This window comes from Orycteropus afer, unplaced genomic scaffold (genome assembly GCF_000298275.1).
Source record: "Orycteropus afer afer isolate SDZICR_OR568_19922 unplaced genomic scaffold, OryAfe1.0 scaffold00618, whole genome shotgun sequence".
Classification (NCBI taxonomy): Eukaryota; Metazoa; Chordata; class Mammalia; order Tubulidentata; family Orycteropodidae; genus Orycteropus; species Orycteropus afer.
The window spans coordinates 376,013-399,942 of record NW_006922205.1 but is presented as its reverse complement, the minus strand read 5'-3'; the positions used below and the strand labels follow the sequence as shown (position 1 = coordinate 399,942).

At 49.2% G+C, this 23,930-nt stretch overlaps 1 protein-coding gene across 1 annotated transcript; it reads left to right on the top strand.

Moving 5' to 3' along the window:
* Positions 1-1,178: 1,178 nt before the first annotated feature.
* On the top strand, positions 1,179-20,378 carry NPC1L1 (NPC1 like intracellular cholesterol transporter 1). The gene is made up of 19 exons (XM_007956420.1): positions 1,179-1,232; positions 2,284-3,812; positions 6,807-6,907; positions 7,204-7,376; positions 7,766-7,894; positions 8,432-8,614; positions 10,126-10,240; positions 10,388-10,515; positions 10,884-11,021; positions 11,238-11,327; positions 12,745-12,935; positions 13,164-13,288; positions 14,073-14,199; positions 14,314-14,369; positions 16,506-16,656; positions 16,928-17,159; positions 17,359-17,472; positions 17,553-17,715; positions 20,164-20,378. The coding sequence occupies exons 1-19, from the start codon at positions 1,179-1,181 to the stop codon at positions 20,376-20,378; spliced, it is 4,014 nt and encodes a 1,337-aa protein (XP_007954611.1).
* Positions 20,379-23,930: the final 3,552 nt, after the last annotated feature.

Below are 23,930 nucleotides of genomic sequence, written 5' to 3'. Positions count from 1 at the left end.
TGTTGTTATTTGCTGTCGAGTCACCCCCGACTCATAGCGACCCCTCCTTGGGTTTCCGAGGCAGTATCACTACGGAAGTAGGATTGCCCAACCTTCCTTCCGAGGAGTGGCTGGTGGGTTACACATAGATAATTTACAACTGTTACGTATTATTCTATGATTAAAATTGATAATAAATATTACCAAGGATTCTGTATGGTCTGGTATGGGAGGAGGTCCGTGGGGTGGGGAGGGGACAGTGACACCAACCCTAGTGATGCCACTGATCCACAGCAGCTGTTACCAGCTCAGCACACTGGGAGCCAAGGTCATGGCCCATCCTGGAGATAGGGAGAACTTGAGCAAGGCCATGCAAGATGCCTATCGGAAAAGAGCAGAGGGCATGTGCAGTACACCTGGGCCCAGCAGGGTGTGGCTGGCCTAGTTTTGGCCTGCTCTCTGTTCCTCACCATGCTGGCAGACCCAATAAGGGGGTGAGTGGAGTTTGAAAAGGGGAAGGAGTGGAGAGCCCTGCTTCGAGCTGCTCTTTCCCCTTTCCCTCTGGAGGACAAATTGCTGCTGCAGTGTCACTGCACCCCAGCTTCCCCCTTTATTATTATATCTGTTATATCAATTAACAACAGTTGCTAAGGATGACAGTGCTGGAGATGTGTCTGGTCGCAGGGAGGGTGAGTGGGAAGTGGGGATATGACACTGCTAGGCATGGAAGGCAGGCCTCTCAGGGCAGTGCTGAGTGCCTGAGGTTGGACTCTCTGAGGCCAGAGCCTGAGCTAGGCCCAGAACCCTTCCTGTCTTTCTGGGTGGTGCCTCCAGCATTTGGAACTGGAGTGTCTGGTTGCAAGGGGGAGGAGGTGTCACTGCAGCCTCTGCTGATTCAGCCCATAGGCCAGACTTTGTGGATTTGGGAAGAGGCCGAAAGGGAGACTTCACCACTTCCACTAAGAGGCTCACCTAAGAGAGGGCCATGGAACAGGGCCCAAATGGTGAAGGAACAGGGAGTGTGGTGGATCATTAACTAGCTGGGAGACCAGAAAGTGCACCCATTGGTCTCCACCCCAGTCAGGCCAGGGCTGTCATGACAGGGAGGAGACTGCCTTAATGTGTGTCCAGGATCTGGCTCCTGGCTCATCCTACATCTCACTTCTCATCTGGCCCCACTGCCTCCTTCTAGAGCCAGGATGGCTGAGGCTGGCCTGAGGTGCTGGCTATTCTGCATCCTGTTGCTGTGCTCGGTAAGTCTTCAGTGCCTGTGTCCATCACCCACCAGTTAGGTGATTGGACAGGGGCTGTATTGCTCCTGGGGCCTGGGACCACTTGGCACACAGTGAAAGGTTCTCAGGGTCTGGAGGAGCCAGAGGCCCCAAGGATCAACTGGGGCCAGGCTACTGTATGAGTACTGGTGGGTCTTAGCCTCCTGGAGAAGAAGGTGGGGGAAGGATCATGGCTGCCTTCCCTCCTGACTCTCCAGTCCATGAGGTTGAACTAGACCACAGAAGTCAGGGAGGGGCAGGCAGCGACAAGGAGAGGCACCTTGTGCTTCAGGCTCAGAATTGTCTCAGCAGTCTGAGAGTCACCTAGTCCTGGAAGTACAGGGGAGCTTGGGGAGCAGATCAAGTCCTAGAGTTACAGGGAGGGAGGGATCCAGTCTTGAAGGTATATGCGGGGGTAGAGGGGATCATCACTGGGTGAGGACTGAACATCTCAGGGTTGGGAGAAGGTATGGAGCTTCTTAACTGTCTTGTTCTCTCTCTGTAGTCTGTGAGTGTGAGTAGTGTGGCTCAGGCTCAGAAGGTGACATCAGGAGCAGCCTGGCATTCAGCATTTCTTTTGAGAAGGACCCAGCAGGGACTCTGGGCACAGCTGTGTGGCCTGGGGCCTGCAGCCTCAGGGTAACTTAGTGCCAGCAGAGCTTCCTGTGCTGTGCAGTCCCCAGATGTCCTTGGAGCCTGCCTCAGCCCCTGTTCCTCCCAGGCATCTTCATTGCCCTCCAACACCCATGCGGCAGGCTCCAGAAGCCTGGGCAGACTGTCCTCCCCAGTTGTTTCACTGAAGGGTGGGGAGGATTTCTCTAAACTGCACATCTATTGAGGTTCCTTCCTCACTTTAAGGATAAGTACCCACCACTTCAGAGCCCCTTCCTTCCTTCCCTAGTCACACTACTTGCAAGCTGTTCAGTGTCCTTGGTTCACCTGAGTGGCTCATTCCCTCTGCATCCTCCCTGGGACACCCTGTATCTCCATCGCGGGCAGCCCTGCAGGCCCAGTGACATCCTTTGTTCTGCAGGCCCAGGCACAACCATACACACCCTTCCACCGGGCTGGCTACTGTGCCTTCTACGATGAATGTGGGAAGAACCCTGAGCTGTCAGGGAGCTTGGCCCCGCTGTCCAACGTCTCCTGCCTTTCTAACACACCTGCCCGCCTTATCACGGGCCAGCACCTGACCCTCCTGCAGCGCATCTGCCCCCGCCTCTACACTGGCCCCAACACTACCTATGCCTGCTGCTCCTCCAAGCAACTGGTGGCCCTTGAGATAAGCCTGGCAGTCACCAAGGCTCTCTTCACTCGTTGCCCTGCGTGCTCCGACAACTTTGTTAGCCTGCACTGTCACAACACCTGTAGCCCTGACCAGAGCCTCTTTATCAATGTGACACGTGTCTCCCAGGCGGTCAGTGGGCAGCCCCCAGCAGTGCTGGCCTACCAGGCCTTCTACCAACGCAGCTTTGCTGAGCGTGCCTATGATTCCTGTAGCCGTGTACGTGTCCCTGCAGCTGCCACGCTGGCTGTGGGCACCATGTGTGGTGTGTATGGCTCTGCTCTGTGCAATGCCCAGCGCTGGCTCAACTACCAGGGAGACACTAGCAATGGCCTGGCTCCGCTGGACATCACCTTCCATCTCTGGGACCCCAGCCAGGTCCCTGGAGATGGGATACAGCTTCTGAACTCGGAGATTGTGAGCTGCAACGAGTCCCAGGGGACTGGTGCTGCAGCCTGCTCATGCCAGGATTGTGCTGCAGCCTGCCCTATCATCCCACACCCGCAACCCTTGGACAACACCTTCCGCCTGGGCCAGATGGCAGGGGACCTGGTCCTTATAATCATCCTGTGCTCTGTCTTTACTGTCCTTGTCGTCTTCCTTACGCAACCCCGCCTGGCCCATTGCAGGGAGAAGGGCAAGGTCTCGGACCCTGATGTGCATACAAGCTTCTTCGATAGGCTCAGCTTCACCACTCACATGCTCCTGGGCCACTTCTTCCAGGCCTGGGGTACATGGGTGGCCTCATGGCCACTGACTATCCTGGGGGTGTCCATTGCAGTTGTGCTGGCTTTGGCAGGGGGCTTGGCCTTCATGGAACTCACCACAAATCCTGTGGAGCTATGGTCAGCCTCTAACAGCCAGGCCCGGCAGGAAAAAGAATTCCATGATCAGCATTTTGGCCCTTTCTTTCGCACCAACCAGGTAATCCTGACTGCACCTGGCAGGGCCAGTTATGGCTATGACTCCCTGCTATTGGGACCCAAGAACTTCAGTGGGGTCCTGGCGCCCGACCTGCTGCTAGAGCTGTTGGAGCTGCAGGAGAAGTTGCGGCAGCTGCAGGTGTGGTCGCCTGAAGAGCAGCGCAATGTCTCACTGCGTGACGTCTGCTATGCCCCGCTCAACCCACACAATGCCAGTCTCTCAGACTGCAGCATCAACAGCCTGCTGCAGTATTTCCAGAATAACCAATCTCGCCTGCTGCTCACTGCCAACCAGACCCTCATGGGGCAGACTTCTGAGGTTGGCTGGAGGGATCACTTTCTCTACTGTGTCAAGTGAGTCCCCACAGGGTCAAGCCACGGACTGCCAAGGGGCTCCAAGATGGGGTTCTCTGGGCAGCCAGAGGGGCCTCCCAGGAGTCTGGGGAAGGACACAGCCCAGCTAGAGGGCTCAGGGTGCCTGTGCATGGGGGCTGCAATGCACCTCATCTTCCCTGGTGCTTTCTCCAGCCCGTCCTTCTTCATCAAGCTTCCTTTGCTTCAGCACATTCCAAGGAATTACTTTACCTCTGCTCCACATACTTTCTGTCAAGGGATCCCTTCTCTTTTGGTTTAAATCTTTAGAGAGGAATTTGGCCCAGCTTAGGTTCCAGTTTGCTTGTTTTTGCACTAGGCCATTGGCTACAGGCTGCCAGGCCTTTGGGAGCCCACACATGCTATGATATGAATAGAAAAGAGGCCTCAAGCCAAGGCCCAGGGCTGTCACTCACAGTCCACTCTCATGCTCCTGGCTAGGTGTCCCTAGGGAGGCCTGTTGTTGTTGTTGTTATGTGCCGTCGAGTCGGCCCCGACTCATAGCGACCCCTCCTTGGGTTTCCAAGGCAGTATCACTACGGAAGTAGGATTGCCCAACCTTCCTTCCGAGGAGTGGCTGGTGGGTTTGAACCGCCAGCCGTCTGGTTAGCAGGCAAGTGTCTTAGCCACTATGCTACCAGAGCTCCCAATTTCACCTTGTTTGGAAGTCAGTCCTTGGCTTAGTTCCTCTCCTGTGGCCCAAATGTGAAACAAAATGGAATGTACTCTGAGGGGGAAGGGGGCGGCAGCCCTCAGGCTGTTTGGCATTGAAGAAGAGCTGTTGTCGTTGTTGTTATTTGCCATCGAGTTGGACCCAACTTATAACGACCTCTCTTTGGGTTTCTGAGGCGGTATCACTACGGAAGTAGATGGCCCAACCCCTCAAGTGTTCTGAAGGTCTCTTTACACTCTTAAATTTTACTAAGACCCTAAAGAGCTTCTGTTAAATGTGGGTTAAATTTTTCAACACTTAACCATGTTAGAAATGAAAATGAGAAATTTAAAATATAGTTATTTAATCTTTTAAAAAGAACAATAAACCCATTACATGGTGACACACATAGTATGTTTTAATGAAAAATATATTTTCCAAAACAAAAAAATGAGAAATGTACATTGTTTTACAGTTTTGCAAATCTCTTTAATGTCTGGTTTAACACAAGACATCTGCATTTTCATAACTGGTTCTAACATTTAGTCTGTTGTAACATGTTAGTTGACAGATACTAAGATATCTGGCCTCACACACATATGTGGTTGGAAAAGAAAGGAATGTTTTCCTAGCCTTTCCTGATAATATGGCTATTCTTCTTTGATGCTACACTGAAACTCAACAAGTAGCCTTTTCCTAAATGCTAGCTGCAATATAAAATCAGAAACTGTATCAATGAACTTTTTGTACTCTGTCCACAAGACAGAAGGTAAAAAAGGCAAATAGCATGTTAGTGTTATTATCAAAGTAGTTTTGACCTTGCAGATCCTTGGGTCTCAGAACTCCCAAAAGTTACCAGACCACACTTTAAGAACAACTGGAATGGAGTAGAGAGCCAGTGCTTTTTGTCCTCTGCTCTCTATCCCTCAACTCAGCCCAAAGTTTAGACAGTGTCTGTGTCTATGCTACCAGGAGCAGGAAGTGGGGTCAGCAAAGGGCAGGAAGGGAGGAGGGGAGGCTGTGCCATGGCTTATTCCAAGAGGGTACCAGGTGGCATCAGGAGTCCTGATCCCAGACTCACATCTGCTCAGAGGTTTACTGCCCCTCCTCGCATGTTACCTTTATTTTGATTTTGGATTCTTACAACTCTCGGAGTGTTCTGTTGTCCTTATTCATGGACAGGAAGACTGGTGCTTAAAATGAGAAGGTGAACTGCTCAAGGTTCTAGAGCAAGTAGGTGCATAGCTGGCATTCTTCACCAGCCAAAGGCTGGTAGTTTTTCATGTGCATACCCACTGCCTCTTTGCGCTAATTCAGTTTACATTCAATTACAGAAAATGTGCCTGGTAGGGCTATAGAGGCATTGTCCAAGTTTACCCACTGGTAATGGTGGTGCTGACACCATGGGATTCCTGGGTTCTTGGCCTAGAGTGAATCAGGGTGCTAAGATGGAGGAGGAGGCTAAGGGTGTAGTATGTGGAACTTATAGTTAAGATTCCGACCTCTAGCCCCCATGGAACCTGATGAGTGTTGCCCAGTCCACTTGTTTCATCTGGAAATGAGAATAACAAGGGTGCCTGTTTTGAGGGCTGGTATGAGGGTGAAGGAAAGGACAGTTAGTGCTGGGAGAGCACCCACTTACACAGAGAAAGCTCAAAACATTAGCTTGACTTGACTTGTCTCAGTTTCCTAGTACTGCTATAGCAGAAATACCATGAGTGGGTGGCTTTAACGAACAGATTTTTTTTCTTCACTATTTAGGAAGTTCACCTCCTCATGAACTAGAAGTCTGAAATCAGGGCCCTATGGGAGGCTCTTTCTATCTGCTTTGGGGAAAAATCTTTGTCTCAGCTTTTGTAACCCCAGGGTTCCTCGGTTCCTTGGAAATCTCAAGTTGACATCTATCTTTTCCCATTTATGCTTGCTCATCCCTATTCCTATTCTGCTCTTTTTATATCTCAAAACTGATTAGGTTTAAGACATATCCTACACTGATATGACTTCATTAACATAACAAAGAACTCTATTCCCAAAAAGGATTGTATCTATAGGCACAGACAGGCTCATATGTGTTAGAATTGTAACATGTATTTTGTGGGTTCACAATTCAATCTATAACACCACTTTACTACTAGGATCCTTCAGGAGACTGTGTTTGTAAAACTGGCTATGAGTCTAAAACCCTTACCAACCCTCTGGATCAGGTGCCCCAAGCCCTGCTGCTCCCACTCCCTAGTAGTGTGGCTAGGGTAAGGCAAGGTTCTTTCTGACAGCAGAGGGTCTGGAGCAGGCAGAGCACTGTTCTCTCTCCTGTTTTCCCACAGTGCCCCTCTCACCTTCAAAGATGGCACAGCCCTGGGCCTAAGCTGCATGGCTGACTACGGGGCCCCTGTCTTCCCTTTCCTTGCAGTGGGGGGCTACAAAGGTAAGGTGACAGCTCCAGAAGAAGCCTGGGAGGGGCAGGAATCCTGGGGCAGCAGGTGGGAATGTGACAGGATTCCAGCTACAGTAAGGTAGTCTGGCTTGTTGGGGAGCTCAAGTGGCTCATTCTACCCCATCTTTGGATCTTCATTGTTTGGTAGCACATGGTCCAGATGCTCTTGCTTTGATGAGAGGTAAGTGAGGTGGGTGGGAAGCTTGATACTCAGAAGAAGGTGAGGGATGGAGAGGAATTGGAGGGCTAAGCTGGTTGGAGCTCCTTGCTGAGCATGTCTTTCCCAGGGAAGGACTATTCTGAGGCAGAGGCCCTGATCATGACCTTCTCCCTCAACAACTACCTGCCTGGGGACCCTCGGCTGGCGCAGGCCAAGCTCTGGGAGTCAGGCTTCCTAGAAGAGATGCGCGCCTTCCAGCTGCGGACAGCAGGCATCTTCCAGGTCACCTACATGGCGGAGGTGAGCTTAAGCCCTGAGACTTGGGGGTACAGCCCAGGTAGTTGTGAGTGGGTTCCAGTGCCTTGCCACCTCCTGGGCAAGTGATCTCATAGCCTTGTGTCCTGGTTCCTGCAGGGTTGATTAGGACAACCATGTTTTTAGAAGCTACTCTGGGGCTTACAGCCAGCCCCCAAGTGAACGTGGACAGCAGTTAGTGCTCAGAAACCTTTGCTGCTTTTGTGATGATGATAATGATGATGATGATGATGATAGTGACACTTCCTCCCTCCACTCAGCCCTCTGGTTCCTCCAAGTCCCCTCCTGCTCTCTCAGGCCATGAGCCCTTTGAAAGCCTTTTGGCCCAGAGTACATTGGCTCAGCCAATGTACTTGCCCATTCTATGTCCATAGCGCTCTCTGGAAGACGAAATCAACCGAACCACAGGGGAAGATTTGCCCATCTTTGCCATCAGCTACATTGTCATCTTCCTGTATATCACCCTGGCCCTGGGCAGCTACTCCAGCAAGTGCCGAGTGCTGGTGAGCAGCAATTGGATGAGGGAGATGCAGTGCCTCTTGTCCATATTGGGAGGACAGGTGCCCCTAGCTCTCTGGAAGCACTTTATGAGTTCTGAACTTTCATAACCAGAGCACCTCAAAATAGAACAAAGTGGGCACACCCACCTGAAGTCAAAGTGGCCCTCACTGTTTCTTTGCAGTGTTTTATTTTTAAAGGTCAAGTGATAATTTCATTCTGCTATGTGACATCTCTGCTTAGCTGCAAAAACCAACACCCACAGTTTCTTACAATGGAATCTTGAGGAGGATGAGGCCAATGTGCACCTCCTACTTGGGCTGTGTCTGTGGTGCTGTGGGCCTGCCCTAGGAGGCCAGGTCTGGAAAGGTGCTGAGTGATAAGAAGAGCCCTGGCCTTGGTGGCAGAGCACCACACATGGCCGAGCTCACACAGAGACTGCCTGCTGCCAGATCTTCTTCTAGCCAAGGAGAGTGGAGTGCCCCTAATCCAGACAAGTATGCTGGCAGTGGCAGAAAATCTGAGTCCTGATTTCATCACAGGTGGACTCCAAGGCCACACTGGGCCTGGGTGGGGTGACAATAGTGCTGGGAGCAGTCATGGCTGCCATGGGCTTCTTCGCCTATGTGGGTGTTCCCTCCTCTCTGGTCATCTTCCAAGTTGTGCCTTTCCTGGTGCTTGCTGTGGGTGCTGACAACATCTTCATCTTCGTTCTTGAGTACCAGGTAAGAAAGGGAGCTCTGCTGGCTCTGACTGCCAGACACAAGCCTGGGTCAGTTTGCTGGGCATTCCTTCAGATTCTTCCTCTGGATTCACACATATAGTGTATGGAGAAAGCAGTGAGTCCTTTTTGCTTCTTTGTTTATTATTTTAATTTTTATTGTGATTAGGGTTAAAACTTTACAGAGCAAATTCATTTTCCATACAGCAGTTCATACACATTTTGTTTCATGACATTGACTGCAATTCCCCTCAATGTAACAGCTCTCTTCCCACTTCTTCCCTATGCCTTCTTTCCTATGCCTTCCTGCCCTCTGAGCTATCTCTCTGTGCAAATACTGTCCTTTTGTTTTCCCATGATGGATTGTTCTAAGGAGTGTATCTACTCCTCAGAAGGACAGTGGGCAATCTACTTCCATAGTGATACTGCCTTGGAAACCCAAGGAGGGGTTGTTGAGTCGGGTCTGACTTGATGGCACATAACAACAACAACAACAACAACAACATATGCCTGTCTATTGTTTGGCTGGAAGCCACATAAGTGAGTTCAATTCCCAACCTGAGGTTATCGAGGGGTACAGTTTCAGAGGTCTCACCAGTAAACGTGGTCTTTTTTATGATCTTGAGTTTTGAGAAAGCAGGGAATCCTTGAGTGGCACAAATGGTTAAAATCCTTGCTGCTAACCAAGAGGTTGGTCATTCAGGGTCATCCAGAGACATCTCAGAGAAAATACCTGGCAACCTACTTCTGAAAAATCAGCCATTGAAAACCCTGTGGAGCACAGTTTTACTCTGACACACATGGGTCATGAGTGGAGTCAACTTGATGGCAACTAGTTTTTATAGATATTAGAGTGTTTTATGTCTAATGCAAGTGGATTCATGCTGCATGGATCTTCCTTCATGAACTTGCTTTCTGCTATCAACATATAATGTCTTGCAAAGCTTTCCACATCAGAACATTAGAGGTACTTCTTGTCTTTACACTGTCACATAGCATTCCAGAGTAGGGATAAATTGGGTGTACTTGGTCCTCTCCTGATGAATATTCAGGTTTTATCCATGTGCTGGGAGCTCTGGTGGCATAGTGCCTAAGGCATTTGACTGCTAACCAGAAGGGTGGTGGTTCAAACCTAACAGCCACTCCTTGGAAGGAAGATTGGGCAATCTACTTCCATAGAGATACTGCCTTGGAAACACAAGGAGGGGTCACTATGAGTCAGATCCCACTCAGTGGCAGTGAATTTGAGTTTGATATTCACGTACTGGAGCAGGGATGCCATGACTTGCTGAAGCACTGTGCCCAGCTTATTTGGGATCAGCCCTACGGTGGGAAATTAGCAGTGCTAAGTGCCTACCAGGAAGGCCAAGGGAAATCTCCTTTTGCCTTGTGGGGTCTCTGGGAAGTGGCCATCCATGGCATTTCCACAAGGGAAGTCGTCAATTCCCTATTGGCCTAAGAGGCACCATGCCCTTGGCTGGGCCCTGGACCCTGTCCGTGCTGTCCCCCACACAGAGACTGCCGAGGAAGCCTGGGGAGCAGCGGGAAGCACATATTGGCCGAACCCTAGGCCGCGTGGCCCCCAGCATGCTGCTGTGCAGCCTCTCTGAGGCCATCTGCTTCTTCTTAGGTGAGACTTGAGGCCCTCACCCAGGGGCTGGGTCTATGGCTAATTGGAGGGCTCAGCTGAGCCAGATCCTTGCCCCTGTGCCTGTCTGTGCAGACCCACTCTCTATCTGGAACTGGGTGTCTTCACAGGTCTCTGCTCTTCCCACAGGGGCACTGACAACCATGCCGGCTGTGCGAACCTTTGCTCTGACCTCTGGCCTTGCAGTGGTGTTTGACTTCCTGCTGCAGATGTCGGCCTTCGTGGCCCTGCTTTCCCTTGACAGCAAGAGGCAGGAGGTGGGGCTGTGCCTGGGCTCAGGATCCCTGCTCTGCTAGAGAGCCCCAACTGGGCACTGGGGTGGCCTCACTTTCACCAAAGTAGCTGGAAGTGGGGAGCATTGTATTGGGAGGGGAATATTCGGGTCTTGTTTTCCCAATTTCCCATAGAACAGTGATTTTGTTTTGGGCATTTTTGGAAATATGATAGGACCGCCAAAAGTGCATAAAGTCAGCTAAACAAAATATGAGTGAGAAAGTGACAGGGAGCTATTACTTTTGTGTCTGTAAAATTCAGAGATATTTTAGCAAGAGAAAAATGGTGCACACTGGGCAGGTGGGCAAGGCCTGGTCAGCTCTGTGCCACCCTAATGGGCTATCTCCCCCAGGCCTCCCAACTTGATGTCTGCTGCTGCCTCAGGGCCTGGCAGCCTCCCCCACCCAGCCCCAGGGAGGGGCTTCTGCTCCGCTTTTTCCGCCAGGTCTATGTGCCAATCCTGCTGCACCAAGTCACTCGGGTGGTTGTGGTGAGTTGGGGTGCCTGACCACAAGAGAGGGTTCATTCAGCCTTGAACTTGACCTTCTTGGTGAGAAGGCAGAGTTAAGAGTGGTGGGGCTAGTGTTGGTGGGCTAGGATGCTAACTATTTGACTCCAAGTGCTTCCAACCAGACCACCTGGAGGGCTGGGGGAAGAAGGGAAGCAGGGAGGTGGCTGTGGGGGCTCTCACCCACTCCCTCCCCAGTTGGTGCTGTTCCTGGCTCTGTTCGGCGTGGGTCTTTACTTCATGTGCCATATCAGCGTGAGCCTTGACCAGGAATTGGCCCTGCCCAAGGTGAGACCCTTATGTTGGGGGAGCTGCATGGCAGGTGCTTGGAGGTGGCTCCCAGGAGGATGAGGAGAGAGGTTATGTTAGGTGGGAAAAGTGCAGGCACTAAAGTGCAAGGTCAGAGGGCAATAGATGGCCTAGGTGCCCTGATAGTGGGCAGATAGAACAACTCCAAGTGAGGTTCATGAGTCTTTGGCTTCAAAGAGCCCCAGTGTGTCCAAGATACCAGTTGCAAGATGAATAGAAAGTGGTCTCATTAATTTTGAGTCTGGTTGATATATATCTGGGCCATGTAGCCCTGGCTGACAATCAGCACCATGGGCTCAGGGGTCTGGGAGGGCTTCTTGGAGGCTTTGAGGTCTGGACAAGCCCATGAAGATGGGAGAGTTAAAGCAGAGGGCAGTGAGGGAGGTCTGTATGAAAGGTGGGGAGACCTGGAGGGCAGAGGCACATTCCTTGTGTGGGAGGCCTGACTGCCAGACCTGGGCAAATGGGACTCCATTCTGACAGGTGTTAGGGGCTCATGGAAGCAGTGGTGAGGGAAGAATTCTGGGTCAGCAAGTGGCAGTGTGGGCAGGCATACTGCATAACCAAGGCAGAACCCACTGCCCAGCTGGGTGTGCACAAAAGTGCTGGCTAGTAGCTATGGAAGGGAGCAAAGGGACAAAGCAGCAGAGCCAGGGCTGGTGAACTGGGAGAGAGGAAGAATTGGGCATGGGCACTGGGACCTGGGAGCCTGGCAGACAGCCCAGAGGAGAGTCAGACCTGGGCCTGGCACAGCTATGGGGATGTTTTAGTGGAGTTGCCTTAAAGAAATCAGACACAAAACACTGTAGAACCCTTGAGTCATCCGAGAGTGATGAGGAGAGAAGCTAGCCAGGTCACAGGGTTGAGGAGGGGAGAGTACCCTTCAGAGCAGCAGTGCCTTCAAAGAGCTTTTAAGAGCTAGTAGGGGCCAGAGACAAGTGGCAGGCCATCGCTGGAGAGGGTGTCATGTTGGGAGGAGTAGGGAGAGGCCAGTGGAGGTCCCTGTAGATCACCTGAGTAATCACAGGGACATATGTGTATAGATGTGCATGGGGGCACAGGCTGGTTGGAGAGAGGGCAACTGCCCATACTGGGTATCATAGGAAAGATGAGAATGGTGCATGTGTGTATTCACATAGGCTGGAATGTGCTGTTGTATGTTTGTACCTCTATGAGTGTACCTCTGTGCCTGTATGTGTATAGACCTCTGTGTGTATACCTCTGTACATATCACTGTGTGTGTACCTTTATGTAATGTATCTCTATGTGTATACCTGTGTATGAACCTCTGTGGATGCACCTGTGTGTGTGCACTTCTGTGAGCATGTGAGTAGGAAAGAGCCCTTAGGGGTGGATTTGGCCTGTTGAAGCTCACTGACTGTCCTGTGCCTTCCAGGACTCATACCTGCTTGACTACTTCCTCTTTCTGAACCGCTACTTTGAGGTGGGAGCCCCTGTCTACTTTGTCACCAGTGCGGGCTATAACTTCTCCAGTAAGGCTGGCTTGAACAGCATCTGCTCCAGTGCAGGCTGCGACAACTACTCTTTAACCCAGAAGATACAGTATGCCACCGAGTTCCCTGAGCAGTGAGTAACCCTCCACCCCAGCCCCTCCCGGCCTGTCTTCTCCTTCCCCTAGTCCCTCTCCCTGTCCTTTCTCACAACTAACAAGCCTCCTGAGAGGCCTCCCTGCCCTTGTCCAGCTGCCCACTTGCTTGTGGTACCTGAAGAAGCCTGAGAAGAAGGTCAGGCACTGAAGGGACACCAGACCCACCTGGCCAGATCCACCTAACCTCCTCTCCCCCTGCCCCTCAGGTCTTACTTGGCCATACCAGCCTCCTCCTGGGTGGATGACTTCATTGACTGGCTGACCCCATCCTCTTGCTGCCGCCTCTATGCCTTTGGCCCCAATAAGGACGAATTCTGTCCCTCAACCAGCAGTGAGCACAGGGCCTAGGGAACGTTCTTGTCTACCTCAGCTTCAGGAGATTGAGGTGCAAGTAGCAGTAGCTGAAAGAAGGGACTGCAGTGACCCCCTGTCCCCTTTCATCCCCTCCAGCAGCATCCCACTCTCCCTCGCCACTGCTCACCACCTGTGTCACAGGGTGGGGCAGAAGCCCACAGATGCTCACCCATGTATACTTGTATGCCCACCCTGATGATGGATGGCTGTGGTCATATGGGGCTTGGAGGCAAAAGTTGGTCCAGTGCCCTGGCTGCTGCATCAGCTCCATTTGTGGGTGCAGGAGCAACCCCTGAATGGTCTGTTCTAAGACTGCCTTTCTCACTTGCCCATGGGTGCCTACAAGTTTAGTGCCTAGAGAGGGAATTGTTCTCCCTGATTGTTGTTATTGTTAGGTCTCTCAAGTGGATTCCAACTCATAAGTGAATCCATGTGGCAGAACAGAACTGTCCCATAGAGTTTTCTAGACTGTAATCTTTATGGAAGCAGATTGCCAGATTTTTCTTCCACAGATCTGCTGGGTGGGTTTGAACTACCATCCTTTTGATTAGCAGCCAAGTACTTAACCATTGTTCTACCAGGGCTCCTTTCTCCCTGATTAGTGGTGACAAATCCCTGTAGAAGTAGCACATAGCCTTTTGTTGTTCTCTGGTGGTGTGAGTGATAAGGGCAGGCCTTCAGAGGAGGGGGACAGGGACTGGATGGGGCAGAGCTCTATGCAGGTGTGCTGCCCTAGGACTTAGCTTGCCCCTCCACCCCAGGTTCCTTGAATTGCTCTAAAAGCTGCATGGGACTCACTCTGGGCCCTGTCCGACCCTCAGTGGAGCAGTTCCACAAGTACCTCCCATGGTTCCTGAATGATCCACCCAACATCAAGTGTCCCAAAGGGTAGGATGGGCTGGCTCTTCTTGGGAGGATGGGTGTGGGGCTCAAGGGGAGGGTGAAGCAGATGGGAGGAGGCCCTGTCCTGACTCAGCCTTTGCTCTGATATTCTTCTCACAGGGGCCTGGCAGCTTATAGCACTTCTGTGAATCTGGGCTCAGACGGTCAGATTTTGGGTGAGCATAGCCTAGCTAGGAGCCCTGAAAGCCCTCTGCATGCACTCTGTCTCTCTTACCTCTCTTTCCTCCTTCACATGAGACTTCTCACTGCCCCATCTCTTAAGGCTTTAGGCTCCCAGCCTGAGCCCCTGGTTCCCTCCCCTACCCCACTCCAGGTCAACCTGAACTTCATGGAATATTTTCAGCAGCTGACCTTGATTTAGGACTGCTGGTATCTGTGCTAGGTGCCTTTTCCTCAACATGCACAAATTACCACTGAATATCAGTGGTGGGTCACTGGCCAAGCAACTCATGATGCCTTATGCAGCAGAGCCCAGCACAGCTGTTGAGAGCAACTTGGTTAGCAACTCAGGCTGAGGCTGGAATGCCAGTTGACTTTGAGACTGCAAAGCAATGTGGCCATTGTGTGCCAGGAGCTGGCCACAGCACTGTGCACATATATAAGCTCTTGTGTGCAAAAGGAGCCCTGTCAAGGAAAGGTTTATATATGGAAGGAAACTTTCTTTGTTGGTTACTAGGGGTGGAAGGTCTGGTAGCGTAGTGCCTAAAGCACTTGACTGCTAACCAGAAGGCTGATTGTTCAAACCCACCAGCCACTCCTTGGAAGGAAGACTGGGCAATCTACTTCCGTAATAATACTGCCTCGGAAACCCAAGGAGGGGTCGCTATGAGTCCGGTCCAACTTGACAGTACATAACAACAACAATAGAGGTGGGAGGTAAAGGGAGAGAACACTGAAAAAAAAAATGCATTGACCCATGTCACTTTTTGTGTATTTCACTGTATATAAATTATATTTCAATAAAATGTATTTTAAAAAAAAAGAAGAAAAAATCACATATCTGGAACATTCTAAGTGGAAAAAAAAGGAAAAAGGGAGCCCTGTCAGGCTAATGCTGGCAAATGGACCTGGAGAAGGCTACAGTGGGGCACTTTCCCCGTGTGCCGAAATAATCCCTCTTTGTATTATTCACAAGCATGTATGTCTTTTATATTAAGAAATTAAAGCAACTGAAAAACACTCTACCCACCCTCCTGGCTAAACCATCCAGATTCCTGTCTTCCAGGGAGGGGAATCCTGCCCCTGTCCCTATTTGTCCAGTCAGAATGCCCCATTCTATGCATTCTCCACCCCCATGCAGCCTATAGCCAGCATGAGTTGTTGGTGGGTACAAAAGGGAGAGCACACACTCAGGCATGGAGGATTGAGGGCACTGAAGGAGTAGACAGGAATGTAGCTGCCTGACTGAGCCCTGACTCTGCCTCAATCCCATTGTGGCCTGGGCAGGTCCCTGCCCATCTCTATGCATCTGGTCCTCTCAGATGCATACCAAGGTTGGTCTAGAGCAGTGTTCCACAATGTAGTCCCTGACCCCACAGAATGAGTATCACCTGGGAAGTATTAGAAATGCAGATTCCCAGGCTCTGCTGAGACATTGTGACTCAGAATCTCTGGGACTGGGCTAGCAGCCTATGTTTGAGCAAGCCTGCTGCATTGGGCCAGAGCACTGCCATGCTACTTTCATAGTCCAAGGATATAGAAGTCCAAGAACATTAGTTCTTTTGATTTTCATTGCAATGAAAATAGTTGTACTGCTGCTTTTCCTGTTTTGCATGCTCATTATAAATGATTCAGAGTTCTCTTTATTGTACCTGACAGGAAGGAACTCCATCCAGTCCATAATCTCACAACTCTACAGTGCAAGCGCTTTCATTTTCCTGTGCTCTTCCCTGGTCCTTTTCTGTAGGAATATGCAAATTTGAAAAGTAATTGTACTGAATGAATTTTTACAATCCAGTGTATGTTTTGGTGCTACACAGAGGAGCATTTGGGTCCATTGGGTGATGGCTTTAGGATTAGTAGTATGGCCTGGACTCTGGCCTTGCCTTGCAGGTATACCAGCTGCAGAAATTCGTGGGCCAAGGGAAAAATGAAATGTGGGGCCCTGGTTCAAAATTATTAAGAATTTCAAGAGGGGTCAATTGCTGCCTTGCTGCCAGGCCTACAGCTAGGTATGTGATCCCAGGTGTTCTGAAGCAAGACCAGCCTCTGATGGAGGCCAAAAATGTCCTGAAGTAGGACCTGACCTTTGTCCTTCTCCCATCTCTTGGCCCTCATCTGTGCTGGCCCAGCCTCCCGGTTCATGGCCTACCACAAGCCCCTGAAGAACTCACAGGATTACACGGAAGCTCTGCGGGCGACTCGAGCCCTAGCAGCCAATATCACTGCCAGCCTATTGAAGGTTCCAGGGACAGACCCAGCCTTTGCAGTCTTCCCATACACGTGAGTTTCTGAGCAGCTGGGACCCAGGGGAAGACTGGCCACATGTTGGGGAGTAGAGCTTTGGGGTGTGGGATTGCAGGGAGGTCATGAGGGAGGAGGACCAAGTTAGAATCGAAGGTTCAGGCTAAGAGTTGGACCTTTGATTCCTCACTCCAGGAGCCTCTCTGATTGTCAGTCTCCTTTCTTTAAAGTGGGAACACCCTGCCTTCCTTATAGGGGTGTTGTGAGGATCAAATGACAGGTGTTTGTGAAAGTGTCTTGTCCACTGCAGGATCACCAATGTGTTTTATGAGCAGTATCTGACTATTGTCCCAGAGGGGCTCTTCATGCTGAGCCTCTGCCTTGTACCCACCTTTGTTGTCTGCTGCCTCTTGTTGGGCATGGACCTCCGCTCTGGCCTCCTTAACCTCTTCTCCATCATCATGATCCTCGTGGACACTGTTGGCTTCATGGCACTTTGGGGCATCAGCTATAATGCTGTGTCCCTCATCAACTTGGTCACGGTAACTCCCCAGACATGGCCTGGCAGCTCAAGGACTGGGTACTGAGGGTAGAGATGGCCCCTCAAGGAGCAGTTGGGGGAATTAGCCTCCTAGGACACTCCTAGTTCCTTTTGATCCAGCAGAAGACCTCAGTCTCTCTGATTGTTCCTCCCCAATCCCAGTACCCACCTTTCACAGCAGATACCTCTTCTGCCTATAGGCAGTGGGCATCTCAGTGGAGTTTGTGTCCCACATCACCCGCTCCTTTGCCATCAGCACCAAACTCACCAGACTGGAGAGGGCCAAAGAGGCCACCATTGACATGGGTAGTGCGGTGAGTGGGGTGGAGCTGCCCCAACATAACCCAAGGTGAGGCACCCTGGGCCCAGCCTGACACCTAACTGTGGTGCCCAGGTCTTCGCTGGCGTAGCAATGACCAATCTGCCTGGCATCCTGGTCCTGGGCCTTGCAAAGTCTCAGCTCATCCAGATCTTCTTCTTCCGTCTCAACCTACTCATCACCCTCCTGGGCTTGCTGCATGGCCTAGTTTTCCTGCCTGTAGTCCTCAGCTACCTGGGTAAGTGCCCACCTGCCTTTCTGTTCCTGCCCTTGCTAGTCAAAGCCCACAGGCTCCCTACTACAGGCCATAGTGACTGTGATGATGGTCACAAAGAAAATGCATGCTTGTTCCTGAAAGTGTGGGTATGAACACAGGTCAGAGTCAAAACATAGATACTCACAGACCATTTGCCCCAGGACAGCTGCTACCAGCATGAGAGTACTTTTTTTGTACACCTGTGTGTGTGTGTGTGTGTTTAACAAGAATGAGATTACATAGTACTTTCTGTTCTGAAGGCTATTCTCTTTTCACTTAATATATTGTAAGCATCTTTGTCAATGGCATGGCTATATAGTATTTCATTGCTGTGTCTTTAAACTTTAACTAGTGTCTTTAAACTTTAACTGGTAGTGTAGTGCCTGAGGCATTTGACTACTAACCACAAGGCTGGCGGTTCAACCCACCAGCCACTCCTTGGAAGGAAGGTTAGGCAATCTACTTGCATAGTGATACCACCTCAGGAACCCAAGAAGGGGTCGCTATGAGTCAGATCTGACTCAATGGCAGTGTGTTGCATTTTGTTTTCAGTAAGAAATATATTTTACATTGAGAAGCAATGTGCATGAGTTGGTGGTGCTGTGTTTAAAGCTCTTGGCTGCTAACCAAAAGTTGGCAGTATGAGTCCACCAGCTGCTCTGAGGGAGAAAGATTTGACAGTATGCTTCTGTAAAGATTTCAGCCTTAGAAACCCTATGGGGCAGTTCTACTCTGTCCAATAGGGCTGCTCTTAGTCAGAATTGACTCAATGGCAGTAGGTTTGTTTTTTTACATGATACACTCGATATATTCTATTCTAGTCTGTTACTAATTTTATAAATGATTTAGTAATGAGTGGTAACTCAAAAGTTTGAAAATGCCATCCTATTGTATTGATTGGTAAGGAATTTGGCTACTAACCAGAAGGTTGGTAGTTCAAACCCATCAGCTACTCTGCAGGAGGAAGATGAGGCAATCTATTTTGTAAAAATTTATAGCCTTGGGAACCCAAGGGGGTCACTATGAGTTAGAATCTACTCAATGGCAGTGGATATTGTAACCAGAAGGCTGGCAGTTCAAACCCACCAGTCAATCCTTGGAAGGAAGTTTGGGCAATCCACTTTTGTAGTGATACCACCTCAGAAACCCAAGGAGGGATCGCTATGAGTAGAATCTGACTTGACAGCCGTGAATTTGGCTTTTGGTTTTTTATATGACAAACTTCCAATTGTTGAGCATGAAGTTATGGTAACTTTTCACTGTTAGTGGGGCTATGAAGGTTCTTGTACTAAATCTTTGGCCTCATCCTCAATGATTCCCTTAGATGAAGTCCATGAAGTATTGCTTGCTAATATCCCATCAGGAACTTTTACCAGTTTAGAACTTGACCAGCAGTGCATGCTCATGTCCCTTTCTCTGTGCCCTCATCATTGAGTGTCAGTGTTTTGAAATCTCTCCCTGCAGAATTTCAGAGAGGTGAGGGTGTTGACAGCTGGGAATAAGGGCGAGCTGAGAGAAGAGTTTGATTTTACTCACCCACATCAAGAGATAGTAATTAGTTGTGAACATATTAGTAGAAAACATTTACATAAGGGTATGTTTGTACATGTACATATACATGTAAATATATATTAAATTCTCTTAGTACCTTTGGAAGTAGATATTGTTATTAACTTCTTTTTATGCAAGAGAAGACGAAAGTGTCTGTCCAGATCATGGAATTGGTAGATATGGAGCAGGGATTTGAACCCATGTGGGCATTCTGGCCCCAGTGGTCCTAACCATGCCCCAAGCTGTGACTGGTAGGAAGCTCTTAACCCTCTTTGGAAGAGAAGTGGGGGTGTTTTTTTGAGTGGTGTGTGGGAAATCAGGGAAGGGTGAGGAGGTGCAGCCCGGGACTAGCTAGGGTTAGGGAGAGCATGAGGACTTGCAGAACAGGATGGGTGGCTGTTCCTGGCATCAGTTTAGAGCCTGTGGTCCTGCCCTCCCATGGGTGGGCAGCACATCTCTGAAGCTGGGTCAGTTCAACTTGGCTCAGTAAGGTGAGCAGGAGCACAGAAACCCCATGCCCTGAGTCTGATATAGAGAGTGGCATAGAGTATCAAAGTGAGGAGTGTCTGCTCAGGATGTTACACAGGGTGTTCCTGGAAAGAGAGACTCATGGCCACACTCAGGAGGCTCAGGTCCTTCCCTGAAAGAATATGCCAGCAGCTGGGGTCACACTGCACTGGAGAGCATATAGGCCATGGCCTGGCTTAAGTGCCTGCTATGGTTGGCAAAGTGGGCAAGAGCTGGCAGTGAGGTATGAAGTGGCAGTGGGGGTTCAGGGCTACACTGCCTGCATGTGATGCCCTGCTACAAAGTACAGAGGGGAGGGAGACAACTTCTCAGCCATCTCTCTGATGTCATTTGTCTCTGCCATGCTCCCAGGGCCTGATGTCAACCATGCTCTGGTGCTGCAGCAGGAGCGAGAAGAGGTGGCTGCTATGGCCAGCGAGGCCATGGCCAGGAAAGACTCCTGCCCAAAGCATCTTTCTCCAACCCACGTGACCAGTAACATCTATGTCAACAACGGTTTTGAAGATGATACCAAGAGTGCTGGTGATGTGGACAGTTCTTTGCCCAAGAGTGGGCAGATGCTCTGATGGAACCCCTGTCTGGTAGAGCACCTGTTTATGACTTGAAGGCTCTGAACTGAGTGGCTGTGGGTTTCCTGGGTGGTCCCTTGACCTCTCCCCTCCTTGGAGCCTGAAAGTGCTGTGCCCTTGAGAATTCCCATAGCCTAACTTGCCCATAGAGTCTGTTCTGTGCCACTCACCCTCTGACCAAGGGCCCTGCAGGAAGCCCCCAGTGGCCCTTCTTCTCCCATAGCACAGAGGCTCTAGAGGTCCAAGGAATAGAAGTGTGCCTAGGTGTTTGTTCCAGAGTGAACCCTTTTCTGGCTTCCCACTTCTTATCTAACTCTTCTCTTGCTTCTGATCCTAAGAGCAAAACCCTCTCAAGTAGGTGCTAATATGTCAGTATCCCTGTGACCAAAGAGACTATGCTCCACCCCCAGTGTTTGCAGTAGGTCAGGGAGTGGCAGTGCTGGGCCAGGGTTCAACTGCAGGGAGCAGCAGGCTGTGGTCCCCAGCGAATAGTACACATGAAAGTCTGTAATACATTTTTTTTTGGTGGGGAGTTCTCACAAACACTCTGGTCACCCAACTAGCTCTACCTGGAAATGTTATTCTGGCTGGTCTCAGCTCCAGTGATTTTTCTTGCCCATATGGGCATGTCTCTGCAAGGCCACATTCCTCAGGGACAAGGATGGAGTGGTCCTTCCACCTTCCATCTCACTGCCTGTAGCACAAAACCTGGGACAGGACTCTGTGAAGGAGAACTCCCCAGAAGCATAGGCTGTAAAGAAAAAGAGTGTGTCTTGCTTTGTTCCATGTCCATCTGGTGTTTAATAATGGTGTTTTATGTCACATGTCCTATTTTGGCTGATTCTGGGTTTAAAATAATTTATGCAAATTACACAAACAATACATGTATGAAAAGGTAATTTGTTGAGATATTATTTTGTCTTTTGTTTTCCACATTTCTATTTTCCTCTCCCCTTTTCAAGCAAGGAGCCAAGCCATTGTGTGCCTTTGCTATAGAAGTGCCTTTGAGGAGACGGGGTGTAATTTCTCCCAAAGCAGGAAGGACGTGGAGTGTGGCAAGCCTAGCCAGGAGTAGGACTCACAGCTTTTGCCTTTCTGGGAATAGCCTGTGAAGTGTTCAGTGCACTGAAGGAGAAGCCAGTGGTGCTTTCAGGGAGCGAGGAATCTCACATATGCAAACTACTAGCTTCAGGGAGATCCTGTGCTGGAACAATGGAAGCAAGTGCTCAGGATCGATTCCAGACATCCCATTGAAAGCTTTCTGTTCCCCTTCTGGACCCCAGCACTTGCACATTTCCCTAATGAGTGGGGCTTGGCTGAGAAGCTTCTGTGGCTTCATACAGCATACAAAGGAAGGCGAAACAAGAGTGAAGGAAAGTAACCAATGCCTCTAGAACATATACTCTATATTATCTGCTTTGTCTTCTCTAGTACTCTCAAGAGTGCTGTGTGCCAGACATCATTAGTCAACATTTGGGGAAAGCTAATGCCCAGCCAGGATGGACAGAAGGTGTGGTAAATGCGATGGTTACTGGGGACTGGAGGCTGAGGAAAAATTGCACAAATCACTCTGGTAAAAACAGGTGCAGGGATAGACAAATGATCTGAGTAGCAGAATAGCTTCTGATAAAAGTTACATTTCAAATCAGGAAAAGTTAGAGCATTCACCAAAAGGTGTGGGGGAAATTGGCTAATCATTTGGATAAAATTAAAGGTACATTTCTCTATGACACCATACATAAGAATAAAATTACAGACGGATTAAAGAGCTAAACCTAAAAATAAAACTATACAAGTATCAGAGAACATAGGACAGTATGTTATAATCTAGGGATAGGAAATGGTTCTAAACACAAGGTCCAGAAGCCATAGAGGCAAGACTACAGATTTGACCATATGAAAATGTAAAACTTGTAAGAAAACAAAATTATTAAAGAAAGTTGAAAGACACACAATGGATTGGGAAAAATATTTAACAGCAAAGGATTGAAATCAAGTATACAAAAAGGTTCCGGTAAGACGTAGGAATAGGCAGACAAACTACACAGACCCTCTTTAACAAAGAAAAGAGGAACCAATTAACACATATACAGATGATAATCCTGGAGCCCTGAGCTTTGAAAGAAAGGATACACAAGTGGACTAAACTCCAACTAGTAGAAGAGCCTGCATGAAAATACTGAGAAAGGAAACATATGGAGCTGTGAATAGTTAGTGATCCTGACATCACGGACAGTTTGGATATTTCCAGGTGGTGTTAGGACCTAAGAACTAACCTAAAAATTGGGCCTGCTAGCCAAGGGCTGCATGGAGGACTGCACTGGTGGTTGATGACTAAAAAGGGAAACCGCAAAGGAGAAAAACTGAACTGTGGACATTTGGCTGTGCAGAAGGCACAGCCATTTTGAATGTTTACAGGCGATTGGACCATTTTGGATATTTAAAGTAACAGCGCTCTATCAGATTCCAGGGACCTAAGAATAGGCTCCACTTGCCAGGGACTGCAAAGACACTGTGGACACTGAGGAATGGAAAAGTGTGACATTCCCCTTGTTATGCTTACATGCCACACCCTCTTGGGGAACAGAGGTGCCACCCACCTTCTGGGCTGGCAGGAATTCCATCCCAGTCTGTGTGTTCTGATGGAGCCTGGGTGCCCTGCCCTGCTCTGCCAAGAATTTTTACTCTTTTCTTTTAGTTTGTTTGTTTCTGTCAGTTTTAAAATTATTATTACTATTTTTTTTTCCTTTTCCTAATTTTTATTACTATTCTTTCTTCTTCCCTTCCCAGGTTCTTGTTTTTGTTTTTTCTCTCTTCCTTTTTCCTGGATCCCAATTTTTCTTTCTTGTTGTTCTCCCCATTACTTGTTTTTCTATTTGCATTTTTTCCATTTTTTTCTTCATTATTCACTTACTCTACTTCTTTTTGTTTATTCCCCATCCCCAGATATTGTGGTTTTATTCCCCCCACCCCTTTTTATATTCATCTTTCTCTTGGCTTTTTAAAGGATTTCCTTAAATATTTTCTCTCATTTATTGCCTTTCCTTTTTTCTTTTTCTTTCTCTTTTCTCTTTTTGGTGATTGTTCCTGTGTTTTTATGTGGTGTGTGTTTTTGTCCTCTGGCTTTTACTTTTTTGATGTTTTTTTCAATGGTTATTTTTGACTAATTGAGTAGGAGAGAGCAACTGTGCCCATACAACACAATCACACTCATACCTCCTGCAGCTTCACTCACAGAGTGGAAGCCACCACTTCCTTTTGCACCAACTGGCCAATGATAAAGGATCACCAATTAGAGCCTGGCTCACCCTTAACTGGTCTTCACAAACAGTTAACAGACATCTATGCAGCCACCCTCATTCTCTATCACACCCACTAGGAGACAGGTGGTGAGTGCATAAGTATTGCCAAAGAGCAAACAGAGGAACACAGTACCCTGCTTACTCAGACACATCAAAAAAAAAAAAAAAAAAGAAAATACTGGGCAAATCACTCAATCATCAATTAAATATAAATACAACAATGTCACAATGTCTTGGAGGCAACAAA

What these genes read in the sequence shown, in the direction of transcription:
- NPC1L1 (XM_007956420.1), top strand. Translation starts at nt 1,179, where the DNA reads ATGGCTGAGGCTGGCCTGAGGTGCTGGCTATTCTGCATCCTGTTGCTG. An exon ending in AGGAATTGGCCCTGCCCAAG is followed by an intron (nt 11,328 to 12,744) that starts GTGAGACCCTTA and finishes TGTGCCTTCCAG; the next exon opens with GACTCATACCTGCTTGACTA. An exon ending in TTTGCAGTCTTCCCATACAC is followed by an intron (nt 16,657 to 16,927) that starts GTGAGTTTCTGA and finishes TGTCCACTGCAG; the next exon opens with GATCACCAATGTGTTTTATG.